At 38.8% G+C, this 13,827-nt stretch overlaps 1 protein-coding gene across 2 annotated transcripts; it reads left to right on the forward strand.

The window, feature by feature from the left end:
* The first annotated feature begins 8,979 nt into the window (after positions 1-8,979).
* On the forward strand, positions 8,980-13,530 carry LOC111996684 (probable LRR receptor-like serine/threonine-protein kinase At4g36180). Of its 2 annotated transcripts, XM_065779535.1 has the most exons (2): positions 8,980-10,084; positions 10,247-13,530. In XM_065779535.1, the coding sequence occupies exons 1-2, from the start codon at positions 9,308-9,310 to the stop codon at positions 12,692-12,694; spliced, it is 3,225 nt and encodes a 1,074-aa protein (XP_065635607.1). In that variant the 5' UTR covers positions 8,980-9,307; the 3' UTR covers positions 12,695-13,530. The 2 variants fall into 2 exon arrangements, with proteins under 2 accessions (XP_065635607.1, XP_023884450.2); XM_024028682.2 differs by having other exon boundaries at positions 8,980-13,530.
* The last annotated feature ends 297 nt before the right edge of the window (positions 13,531-13,827 follow it).

Genomic DNA, 13,827 nt, shown 5'->3' on the forward strand with positions numbered 1-13,827 from the left:
ACTCCTTTGCAGCTTGTTTAAGATCCTTTGTGAGGCAGCAAGGCTACTACAATTGGGTCTAATGTCGTTGGTGCCATATAGACCACACTTGGACAATAAATAGCTTCAGTGACTTCCCATTCTCCATTATCCACCTGCATAATTCCTTGAAGTCTGCAAACACCTCCCTTGATTGAAAGCTCCACCTATCTCCATCCCAGACCTCATCCAACCCTAAAGAGCATGCAACGAGTCCTCAATGGTTGAAGAGCATCCGTCACATGTTGGGTTCATAATGATAGTTTTTCGTGTAAGGTTGAGTTTTGTTGGAAGGGAGTTTCTACTTGCTCACCATACCAGATTTTTATATTTGTTTGGAACTTGCAAAGACCAAATGCTTTTCTAGAATTTTTTCTCAAAATCCGGTTGTGTATCCTCATTAGACCTCGCCTCAACTCCTTTAGAAACTTGTATCCTAATTTGCAATTGTATTGCCCATTTGCCAAGAAAGGACAAAACAGAGAGTCATCATTTTGGCTTTGAGCTAGTGGAATTTTCATTGCAAGTTCAGCTTCAGAAGGTATAAGAATTCCATCTAGGGATGGCAATTTTTACCCGATTCGCGGGTACGCGGCCCGGCCCAACCCTAATGGGTCGGGTTTTACCCGGTCCGATTAGAAATAGGGTCGGGTATGGATTTAAAAAAAAAAAAAACCCGAGGCGGGTCCGGGTTTTATAAAAAAAAACCCGGACCCGACCCGAGACCCGACTCGGTTAAAAACCCGGTATTCAAAATTACAAAAATACCCTCTGTCTCTATATATATATTCCTATATTCTTAACCCTAATCCTTATTTCTTCCCTCTTTCTCACATCACACTCCTGAGTCTCCTCTCCCACTCTGCTCTCCCCAACCTCTGATCTCTGTCACCTCCGGTCCAGCTTCTGGTGAATCTTGGCTCTGCGCAGGTTCACCTTGAATACACCGAACCTGTAATCGTGCTCCTCTGCACTCTCGTAGCTTTTCCTAAACCTCGCCTTGAAGCTCGAGAAGTGGTGCTCAGCGTGGAGGAGAAGATCGTCATCACCGTCCGATGATACCACTTGCTGTTGCTTGATGAAAAGATCATCGTCATCGCCGCCGTTGATTTCATCGGCGGATATGGTGGACGCGACCACAGAGAATAAGAGGAAGAGGTTGAAGATAAAAGAGCGGTCCATTGTTGTTATAAGATCTCAACCTCTCACCGCCGTTCCAAGCATTCACCACCGTTGGTCCAAGCTCTCACCCACTCTCAATCTCATCGCCGGCCCAAGTTCTCAACGCCGATCTGTTCTCTACTTCTCTTAATTTTTTTTTTTTTTTGGTTTTTTTTGTTTTTGTTTTAATATGAGTCTCTGAGAATATGAGATGTTTGTTTCAATTTTTTTGTTTGGTGTTTTCTACTTAAACTATGGACTTCAACAGGTGGGTTGTGTTACTTCTAGTTATTGTAGTTTAAAGAATTGAAATTTTGAGACTTTGTGTGTAACTGTAATATATTGTGGAAGAAATTGTGTATTTTGTGTTTGCTGTAACTTGTAAATGATGTGCCTAAACGGAGATGGGAGACAAAAATGAATATGGGCTTCATTCAAAAAAAAATTTTGGTTGGGCCACAATTTGGGCTACGAGCTAAACGGGGCCCGTGGGGCCCGCAGGGCCCGGCGGGGCGGGTCTGGGCCCCGGAAAAAAAAACCCGATTAATAATCGGGCCGGGTCTGGGTTGCAGGTTTAGACCCGCCGGTCGGGTCCGGGTATGTAAAAACCCGGCCCGAACCCGACCCGTTGCCATTTCTAATTCCATCCAACATTTCAGCATTCCATTGTCCTGTATTCTCATCAATTAGACAATCAACCGTGGCATCCTCCATGGACTCAATGATTGGGGAAATGACTAAGGTTGGGTGTTTAATGGGAAGCCAGTGATGTTGCCAGATTTTAATATTCTTCCCATTGCCAACCCGAAATTTGGAACCCATTTTAATGACCTCCCTACCTTTCAAAATGCTTTTCCAAGCATATGACCTGGATGTCGACTCCTTTAAAAGAGAGTATCTTTGTTATGTATTAGTCACCAAGCTTGTTTGGCAAGAAGTGAGTCATTGAACAAGGCAAGGTCCTTAAAGCCCATTCCTTCAACTAGCTTTGATTTTGTCAACTCCGACCATTTAATCCAATATATTATTCTTTTATCATCCCGCTGCCCCTAAAAGAATTTTTTAATTATTGCTTCAATATCGTGACATAGACCCAATAGGAGTTTGAAACATCCCATGGCATAGGTCGAAATGGCTTGGACGACTGCTTTTATTAAAACTTCTCTTCCTACTTGAGACAATAGTTTTCCTTCCCACCCTTATAATTTTCTCCATACCCTCTCCTTTATATAGCTAAAGCTTGTCTTTTTTCCCCTACATACCAACAAAGGTAGTCCCAAATACTTCTCATAAAATTTTATTTCTTGTACTCCCGACGCTCTTTTTATCTCCTGCCTAATATCATCATCAGTGGACTTGCTAAAGAAAAGACATGTCTTTTTTCTATTGATTTTTCAGCCCGATACAACTTCATAATCAGATAATATTTTGAGCACATCTCCACATTCTTAGGGGTTGACCTTGCAAAAAAGTAAGCTGTCATTTGCAAAAAATAAATGGGTTAGTTTTGAGCCTGTCTTACAAAGAGAGAAGCCGTTGATTTCCTTTGCTCTTGCAACTTTTTTGATCAGGTCGTGTAAGCCTTCCGTGCATAAAAGGAAGAGGAAGGGGGAAAGGGGGTCCCCTTGCCTTATGCCTCTTGTTGGATTAATTAGCCCCTTTGGTTCATCATTCGCAAAAATTGAGTACGGAATAGTACGTACACACTCCATAATTAACCCAATCCACTTGGAGCAAAAATCCATTTTCACCATTAGATTTTGTAAATAAATCCACTCTACCCTATTATATGCCTTGCTCATATCCAGCTTTGCTGCCATAAAACCTATTTTTCCTTGATTGTGATTTTTCATACAGTGCAAAGTCTTGAAATCAACTAAAACATTATCTGATATAAGCCTATTTTTTGCAAAAGCAGATTAATGCTCAGTTATAAGTTTTGGCAATAATTTTTTTTAATTTGTTTGCTAATACTTTGGAAAAAATCTTATACAACATGTTACATAGGCTTATAGGGCGATATTCAGAAACCAGTTCAAGATTTTTCACTTTTGGGATTAAAGTGATGAAGGTATGATTTATTGGGAGGGGCAATTTACCTGAATTCTAGCATTAAATATTGATTGTGATTGTTTTTGTTTATGGAATTATATATTTTATTATTTAAAGAAAATATGATGTACTAAGATTTCTAATGGAGAGTTTGCATATAAATATTATCTAAATTCAATTAATATATATTTGTGAGTTCTAATTAGTTCAACTAGTAAAGTTTTTTATCGTTGAATAAAAGATCTAAGATTTGAACTCGTAACCAAAACCTGATTGGTGTCTTTGCTTAATAATAAAGCGCAATTATCATAAAGTGGACGCTATATATATATATATATATTATGATAATGATGTATAAAATTGTCAAGCATAAAAACCTTATGTAGTTGAATGAAAAAGTGAAATGATTTCAATTTTATATAGATTATGGATAGATTATATATTCTAGATATGCCATTAGGCAGCATACTTCACGCTGGTTGGACTTTGGTTTGACTTTTGAGTTTACAAGTAATAGCTTTGCCTGCGCAGCACTTGGGCTCGAAGATTTAGAAAATTATGAGTTTCTCAGCTGGCAATTTTTAAAGACCGAAAAGGCTTGCAATTTCAGGACATTAAGAAAAAGTTTGCAAGCTGTTCAAACTTACTGCATTTAACTTCTGTATTAGCTAGCAAGAACTTGGCAATGATATTAAAATTAGGACAATATGTGTTGGGAGAAGTTGGCAATGAAACCTACTTCTGCACTGAACTTGTACAACTTAACTAAAAACGTTCGACTCTGTATAATAGCCTCCACCAAAGGATTCACTTACAGTTATGCCAGGCATAACCCCATTAATGTTCCAACAATAGCGTTGGGTGGCTTACACCAAAAGGCTTCTGAAACCTTAAATGATTCAATTAACAATGGTAGTCCGATTCATCGGCAACAAAATACACCATAAATAGATATAACAGTCTCTCTTTACACTTGTTCCATGGCAGTGACTCGACAATAATAATTTATGAGAGAAAGAAACAAATAATTAAGACAATTCATGACACTATAACAGCATTTGGTAACGCATGCAAGCTCATGCTCTTCTGGTGATTATGTATGCCAAGCAAGAAGTAACTATTAATAAATAAGCACTGACAAGATGATGCATAATCTATTGACAAGTCCTCTTAGGTCCCTGGTATAGCCTAGTGCTAATAAGAACAATTAGAAAGAATTTCAGATGTCATTATAGCAATAGTATGTGTGTCGTATGTACCAATCATTTTTCTTGTTCAAAAGGGACCCTTTTTGAGATGACCAAGTATCTGGACGTTTTTAGACCACTTGACAATGGAAAACTCGTTCAAATTTCCCGCATAGAGCGCCAAATGCTTACCCAAAAAATACCCAAATGATGGTTCATCTTTTGCATCTTTCAAATGATTTGAGTGCCTTTTTTTTGGCCCAATCAACTCGATTAACCTCTACCTACTGCGTTGCTTTTCAAATTAACTCCACCGGATTTTAGCTCGTGTCCCTTTTCTTGACAAGTTAAAGATTTCATCAAGATTAAGAGAATGTTTATTAATAACACTAAAACTTTTCGTCTTTTCCCCTTTACTCTTCACCTTTTCAATTGACATTTTTGACCAATCAACTTAAAAAGAAAAGTAAAAGGGAGCAAGATTTGCAATAGAGACTTTCACCAAAAAAAAAAAGATTTGCAATAGAGACATCTAGTCAGAATAATGGGACGAAAGAATAAAGGTGGAAAAGTAGGCAAAAAATTTGTCAAAGAAGAGGAAAAATAATAAGGATTTTGGTGGGTAACCAGCATCAAATCACATCCCCCAGCCCCTTTTTTTATATCAATAATGTAGCTTAGATTTGAAATTAATATCCCCCTAAAAGGTCAGAGCAGGCATATTTTCATTCGGCAGATATAATCCACGGCCAGAAATGGGCCCGTGATCATTTTCTAGCCGACTAGTGTCTTTTTGACACAATTTTTTAACTTATTATGCTATTTAGCATTCTTGTCAAAGATTGTAAAAATTTTAGTATTTATTATCTAAAAAACCAATTTTAGAACATTTAACATATCACTTTATAATAAAACTTACATCAAAATTTTATTTTACCACCGTGCACCCTTAGTACGATGGTCACTTCACAAGTATAAGTATTTGTGGGATGTGGGGGGGTAAGAGCTGGAATTCAAGTTTTCAGAAGAGAGTTTCACACACACATACACTTAGATTAGGTTAGAGTAAAAATTTTATCTCTATCCCAAAAAAAAAAAAAAATCTATTTTTTTTTCCACTTCATTTAAAAATTCTTTTTTTATTATTTTTTATTCTTACTCTCTCTCTCTTTCTCAACCCAACAGATCTAGAACCTTCTCCCTCTCTCTGATCTTCTGCTCTCAAACTCGTGCTCCATGGCTAATCACCAAGCTCCATCTCTGAACATCAACGCCACCACTCCACAATGGTTCAACCCTAAGTCTCACCCTCTGCATATTCTTGGCCCAAAACTCTTCACGTCCCTTCGAGCCTTCCCTCTTAAACTGAGCTCTCCTTCTAAACTTCCATGGCTGGAGCTCTTCAAGCTCATCACCTCCAACCATGCACCACTGCTGAAACCAAGCCAAAATCAAATCACAACCACCACCATGGCCTAAACCCAGCCAAAATCAAATCACAACAAAGACCCAGAAGCCCACCAATCAAATCACGAACCACATCCACCGAAATCACAAACCACAAAATCACAAATCAAAGAATCACAAAATCACAACAAAGACCCAAATCACAAATCAAATCACACCCACCGAAATCAAAGCACAAAACCCACAAAACAACCAAAATCACAAAATCAAAACAACCCACCCTCAGTGAAAAGCGATGAGCAAACCCTGATTAACCCAGTAAAATCTAGCCACACCTGGAGTGTCTCATGTCTAGCGTGGCACTGGTGGTGGAAGCCACACTTAGGGAACACGTCCATGAAACCTTTGATGAAACCTTCAAAAAAATGGCAATGACGACGGCGGTGCCATCCTCGTCGTCGCGTCGCTCACCATTGTTGAAGTGGAGATCAAGAGTCAGAGAAACGGAGAGGCATAGAGAAGGAGAAAGAGAAATAAAGAGAAAAGCAGTGGAGAAGAAAGGCACGGCACAAGAGCGAGTGAGAGAGAGAAAAAGAAAAAGAAAATATTAAAAAACTCTAGCATCTTACTATAGTAGGGTGTCAAAGATGAGGTTCTACTGTAACTCAATGCTAAAATTTTTAGGATTTAGCATATTTGATGTAGGTGTGCTTTTATCATTTGAGGTGCTAAAAAAGCTAAAAAATAGCATTTAGCATTTTTAGCACCTTTGATAAGGATGCTCTTATGTTATTATGTATAATGTTTTAAAATCTATCGTTTTACTTTTAGATATAATTATAATTTAGAAATTTTTTTAGTAATATGTAAACAAGCTTTTAGTAAAATAAAAATATATATATATATATATATATATTTAGAATCACTTTAGTTCAGTAGGGTAGTTGGGCAAAGAGCAAAAAGTTGCAATTTTCTTCTAGAATTTTTGTGCTTATTTGTGAGGCTTTACTCTAAAAATAAAACTTGTCTCCATTTTTTTTCCCTATATTTTTAATAAATAAAGCTTTCTAAATGCGCTCAAATGTTTTAATTAGTTTAAATGTTGAAAAGCTTGTTACACTTAATACCTTAACACAGCTTTAACCTAAAAACAAAAAACTTGTTACACTTAGAGCATTAACATTGGGGTTATAAAACACCAAATTGCTATTTTTTTTACCATCAAATTAACAAAACAAGCATTACCCCATATGCTAGTTCTAAAATTTTTTGCAACTTAGCTATAGTAAAATGATACTTTTAGAAGATATTATAACAAGTTGTGAAATTATTTTTATTATATTTTATACTCTCTCTCTCTCTCTCTCTCTCTCTCTCTCAGTCTCTCTCTCTCTCTCTCTCTCTCCCCCACTCTCTTTGTCTCGGTCTCTCTCTCTTCTTCTTCTCTCTCTCTCTCAATCGCATGGAGATGACGGTGGAGTCATAGTTGTGGCTGAGTCACGATGGTTTTGTTCTTGGGTCACAATGGTTGCGGTGATGGTGGGTTTGTTGGGATTTGTTCTTGATTGGGCAAATTTCTTAATTTTTTTAGTTTGTGTTTACTAGTTTATTTTCTGGGCAATCTTCTGGGTCTTTTATATTCAATATATTTTCACAAATAATACTTATCTTTCATAATTTTAAAGGGATGATGATGATGATGATAATGATAATGATTTATTTTTTAAAAAGATAAAATTAAAAAAAAAAAGAAAAAAAAGGAACGGTGGTTGCTGCTTTATTCTTTGGTCATAATGGGTTTGCTAATTTATTCTTGGCTGGGTTGGTGGTGGTTAAATAATGAGATTTGGTGTGGTGGTGGTTCCTCCTATTGTTGGTGGTGGTGTGGTTGAGAGAGAGACACAAAGAGCCAGTGACAGAAATGTGTGTGTGTGTGTGTGTGTGTGAGAGAGAGAGAGAGAGAGATAAATAGTTTTATATTAATTTATTGTATATATTATATTATTTTAATATATTGTATGTAAAAATAAAAACTAAAATATTGGCTATATTGTAAAGTGAGATGATATAACAAATAAAATAACTTTTTAAATAATAAAATAAAATATTTTTTTGTAATTCCAGATGTTAATGCCTATAGCGACAACAACACAAAATAAAATACTTCATCGATCTCAAATTGTTGATCTTCAAAATACAATATTTTGTAGTACTACTTTTACACTAGAATTTAAATTGGTAAGAAAAATAATAAAAACTTTACAATTTTAATTGATAGACATGCTCTTAAATGATGTTCATTTAAAAATTTGTACAAATAATATACTGACCTACAAAAACCGGTCCAACCAACATTTAAATTTCACTTACCCAAAAATAACCAAAAAAAAAAAGGGGGTTAAACAACAGAGCAAAGATAAGGTCACACAAGGTTCAATGATTCAACCCATCCCACATCATATGAGGTTAAAAAGTGAGTAGGCCCCACCATATGCCATTTCATAAAAATTTGAGAGAGAGACACAAAGAGCCAGTGACAGAAATGTGTGTGTGTGTGTGTGTGTGTGAGAGAGAGAGAGAGAGAGATAAATAGTTTTATATTAATTTATTGTATATATTATATTATTTTAATATGTTGTATGTAAAAATAAAAACTAAGATATTGGCTATATTGTAAAGTGAGATGATATAACAAATAAAATAACTTTTTAAATAATAAAATAAAATATTTTTTTGTAATTCTAGATGTTAATGCCTATAGCGACAACAACACAAAATAAAATACTTCATCGATCTCAAATTGTTGATCTTCAAAATACAATATTTTGTAGTAGTAGTACTACTTTTACACTAGAATTTAAATTGGTAAGAAAAATAATAAAAACTTTACAATTTTAATTGATAGACATGCTCTTAAATGATGTTCATTTAAAAATTTGTACAAATAATATACTGACCTACAAAAACCAGTCCAACCAACATTTAAATTTCACTTACCCAAAAATAACCAAAAAAAAAAGGGGGTTAAACAACAGAGCAAAGATAAGGTCACACAAGGTTCAATGATTCAACCCATCCCACATCATATGAGGTTAAAAAGTGAGTAGGCCCCACCATATGCCATTTCATAAAAAAAATAAGTATTTGTTCAAAGGGTTTCGGGGAAGAAGGAACCCCACAATACCAAACAGAGAGATTTTGGTTTGCGCTTGTGAGAGAGAAAGAGTATCTGTATCTCTCTCTGTGCAGCATTTTTTAGTGTCTGTGTCTGTGTCTCTCTCTCTCTCGCTCTGAACACTAAACGTAAACTCTTTCAAAATGGCCACTCCTCCTCTCTTCTCTTCCTCATCGTTATACTATTCAGCTCTGCTAAAATACGCTCCCTGTGCCCATTCCCTTAACCTCCACTCCCAACTAGTTCTTTAGCCATTTAAACAAACAAACGAATTTGATATTTGATATTTCTTCCATAACTACCAACCATGGCCGTTACTGCTCTTTTTTTCTGTGTAGTGGTTCTCTGCGCACCCTTCTTATCGTGCGCCGGGACAGTAACGGAAATTGAAGCCTTAACATCTTTCAAACTCAATCTCCACGATCCACTTGGAGCGTTGAACGGCTGGGATTCGTCGACGCCATTAGCTCCCTGTGATTGGCGTGGAGTCGCGTGCTCTAGCAACCGAGTCACCGAGCTCCGCCTGCCTCGCCTCCAACTCGGTGGCCGACTCAGTGACAGTCTCGCTGACCTAACCATGTTGCGGAAGCTGAGTCTTCGCTCGAACGCTTTCAACGGAACCATCCCTCGATCTCTCTCCAAATGCACGCTCCTACGCTCCGTGTTCTTGCAGTACAACTCGCTCACCGGAATTCTCCCGCCGGAGATCGGGAACCTCACCGGTTTGAAAATCCTCAACCTCGCGCAGAACCATCTCTCCGGCGAGATCTCCGGCGAACTTCCTAGCGGCCTCGACTACCTTGATCTTTCATCGAACGCCTTCTCCGGCGTGATTCCGAGGAGTGTCGCGAACTTGACTCAGCTTCAGCTCATCAACCTCTCGTACAACCAGTTTTCCGGTGAGATTCCGGCGAGCTTTGGAGAGCTTCAACAGCTTCAGTACCTTTGGCTTGACTACAATCTATTACAAGGAACTCTTCCTTCGGCGATTGCGAATTGCTCATCGCTCATACACTTAAGCGTGGAAGGGAATTCGCTCGGAGGAGTGATTCCGGCGGCGCTCGGAGCTCTACCGAAACTTCAGGTTCTCTCTCTCTCTCAAAACAATCTCTCCGGTTCGGTTCCCGCTTCGATGTTTTGCAATGTCTCGCTCTATACGTCGTCGCTTCGTTGTGTTCAGTTAGGGTTTAATGCGTTCACGGACATTGTTAAGCCAGAGACAGTGACGTGTTTCAGTGTTCTTCAGGTTTTAGATCTTCAGCACAATCAAATCCACGCCACGTTTCCTTCGTGGTTAACGAGTATCTCCACGTTAACAAAGGTGGATCTTTCGAATAATTTCTTCACTGGTGTAGTTCCTGCTGAGATTGGAGATGTCACGAAGTTGGAGAGCCTCAACATTGCGAATAACTCGTTTAGCGGTGCAATTCCAATAGAAATCAAGAAATGTACCTTGTTACAGTTTCTAGATTTTGAAGGAAACCGCTTTACAGGTAACATTCCTGAATTTTTCGGAGAATTGAGAGGTTTGAAGGTGTTATCTCTTGGAGGAAATGCATTTACCGGTTCAGTTCCTGAGAGTTTTGGCAACCTTTCGGTGCTTGAGACTTTGAATCTGAGAGCTAACAGATTAAATGGAATAGTGCCTGTAGAGATAATGGGATTGAGCAATTTGAGTACACTGGACCTCGGTGGGAACAATTTTTCTGGTGTGATTCCTACAAGTATTGGGACTTTGAGTCGGCTAATGGTTCTAAATCTGAGCGGTAATGGTTTTTGGGGGAAGATTCCAACGAGTTTGGGCAATCTTTTCAGGCTCAGGAGTCTTGATTTGAGCAAACAGAGTCTCTCTGGTGAATTGCCATTTGAGCTTTCGGGTTTGCCGAATCTGCAGGTTATTGCTGTGCAGGAAAATTTGTTGTCTGGGGATGTTCCTGAAGGGTTTAGTAGTTTGATGAGTTTGCGATATTTGAATCTCAGTAGCAATGCGTTTTCTGGTCACATTCCGGCAAATTATGGTTTTCTTCAGTCATTGGTGGTTCTGTCGTTGTCTGATAATCATGTTTCGGGCTCGATTCCACCGGAGCTGGGAAATTGTTCTGCCATTGAAGTTATTGAGCTCCGGTCTAATTCTTTGACGGGTCACATTCCAGCTGATATCTCTGGTCTCTCGCGTTTGAGAGTGCTTGATATGGGTATGAACAATTTAACAGGTGAAATCCCAGCAGGAATTTCTGAATGCTCATCGTTAACTGCTTTGTTAGTAGACTTCAATCGTCTTTCAGGTGGCATACCTGTCTCATTGTCCAAGCTATCAAATTTGACAATGCTGGACCTTTCTTCTAACAACTTAAGTGGAACAATTCCAGCTAATCTTACAATGCTTTCTGGCTTGGCGAACTTAAATGTTTCGAATAATAATCTCCAAGGTGAGATCCCCCTAATGCTGGGTTCTCGATTCAATAATCCATCTGCATTTGCGGGTAATCGAGGCTTATGTGGGAGGCCATTGGATCGAAATTGTGTGAATATAATAGATAGGGGTAGGAAGAAGAGGCTGATTTTGTTAATTGTCATAGCTGCTGGTGGAGCTCTCTTACTGTCGTTGTGTTGTTGCTTCTACATTTTCAGCCTCTTGAGGTGGCGCAAGAAACTCAAAGAAAAAGCATCTGGGGAAAAGAAGAGGAGTCCCGGAAGGGCAAGCTCGGGAGCAAGTGGAGGTCGTGGAAGCACCGATAATGGAGGGCCAAAGCTTGTTATGTTCAACAACAAAATCACACTTGCAGAGACAATTGAAGCAACTAGGCAATTTGATGAAGAAAACGTGCTGAGCAGAACACGGTATGGGTTGGTTTTCAAGGCCAGCTACAGCGATGGAATGGTGCTCTCAATCCGCAGACTCCCTGACGGATCACTAGATGAAAACATGTTCAGAAAAGAAGCTGAATCATTAGGGAAAGTAAGGCACCGAAACTTGACAGTCCTTCGCGGATACTATGCTGCTTCACCCGACTTGAGGCTCCTAGTGTATGACTACATGCCAAATGGAAATCTTGCAAGTTTGCTTCAAGAAGCATCTCACCAAGATGGCCATGTCCTCAATTGGCCAATGCGCCATCTCATTGCACTAGGAATTGCCCGTGGATTAGCCTTTCTACACACTTCCTCAATGGTACATGGCGATGTCAAGCCTCAAAACGTTCTATTTGATGCAGATTTCGAAGCCCATTTATCTGATTTCGGGCTAGACCGCCTCACAATTGCAACTCCAGCTGAAGCCTCAACTTCCACTTCAGTTGGGACATTAGGCTATGTATCGCCAGAAGCAGTTCTAACGGGGGAAGCCACAAAAGAATCAGATGTCTACAGCTTTGGCATAGTTTTACTCGAACTATTAACTGGAAAGCGACCAGTAATGTTCACACAAGACGAAGACATTGTGAAGTGGGTGAAAAAGCAATTGCAAAGAGGTCAAATTACAGAGCTATTAGAGCCTGGTTTGCTTGAGCTTGACCCCGAATCATCAGAATGGGAAGAGTTTTTACTAGGAGTGAAAGTTGGGTTACTATGCACAGCACCTGACCCGCTTGACCGACCCACCATGTCAGACATTGTGTTCATGCTAGAGGGTTGTCGGGTCGGACCCGATATTCCTTCTTCCGCGGATCCAACCTCTCAACCTTCACCGGCATAACCCCAAAACCAACGTTAACCATTTTGTTTCTTTTGTCTCTTTTTGGTTTTTATTAATTTCTCATTGTAACAGTTAGCTGAATTTTTTAGAGGTTTTTGAGGGAACAACAACCAAAAAAAAAAAAAAGTTTGCCTTTTTTTAATTAGTAATGTTTTTCATGCTTTTGCCATTATTTGCATTTTTTAACTTGATTCTGGCCTAGGGAGTAGGTAGGGTCCACAAGGGTTGTAAGTGTGGTGAAAAATTCAACACACTGTCTCTCACCCCATCACAGTCAACAATTTTGAACAAAGCCGCAGTTAGGGTTGGATGAAAGGAAAATGGACAATGATGGGCCCACAAGTCCATTCCCGCCAAAAGGAAAAGTACTAATTATTTGATCTGATCTTTGTGTTGGTCACGTGGCTTTAAGACTGAATCCCGGTTGTTGTGGCGAGTAAAAATGTAGCCGTTAATGGTGTGGGGTCCGAGGTGTACACTCTGGCGCTGGCGAACTGTCTTTTCCCAAGGGCAGGGTTTGGGGGCATTAGTTTGGTTGAGTACAGCTTCACCGAGTTTTCTATATTATTAGGTTGACACGTGGGTTACTCTGATGGCCCTCTGTGTTTTTTTATTTATTACGAGGCAGTGGAGGAAAAAGACACAAGGACCCAAGTTTTGGGGTCCCACTAGCCCCTGGATTAAGCAGGAAATGTGACTCAGAAAGATGAGAGAGAAAAGATCAAAAAATAGTCACCAAGCTCACCACTTTGTGAACTTTTTGTGGGTCATGAGTCGTGACCCTATTGGAATCAAATTTTTATCTGATTTGAAATCTAGTCTGTTGTGTTGTACCATGTGGAAGTGGAAGTGGAAGTGGAAGTAGAAGTACCAATTATCTTTTTTGGCTTTGCCCTCGATTTAAGTTTCTCAACTCATGGGGGGGGATAATAAAAAGCACTGTTTCCACGCCTTTTTCTTTTTTCTTTTTGCTTTACCGGCATTGGAATATATGGAGCAAATAGCAATAACCGAAAGATTCTCCAATTGTCCTTCAATGGCATCAATGACAAATTGATAATTAAGAATTGAGGGAAAAAGGGAAACACATAAATAAAATATTCAAAGTGAAATTAAGAAGAAGACAAATTATG

The sequence above is a fragment of the Quercus suber genome, unplaced genomic scaffold (assembly GCF_002906115.3).
Source record: "Quercus suber isolate HL8 unplaced genomic scaffold, Cork oak 2.0 scaffold_211, whole genome shotgun sequence".
NCBI classification, from domain to species: Eukaryota; Viridiplantae; Streptophyta; class Magnoliopsida; order Fagales; family Fagaceae; genus Quercus; species Quercus suber.

Coding starts and splice junctions, on each gene's coding strand:
- LOC111996684 (XM_024028682.2), top strand. CDS start 9,308: ATGGCCGTTACTGCTCTTTTTTTCTGTGTAGTGGTTCTCTGCGCACCC.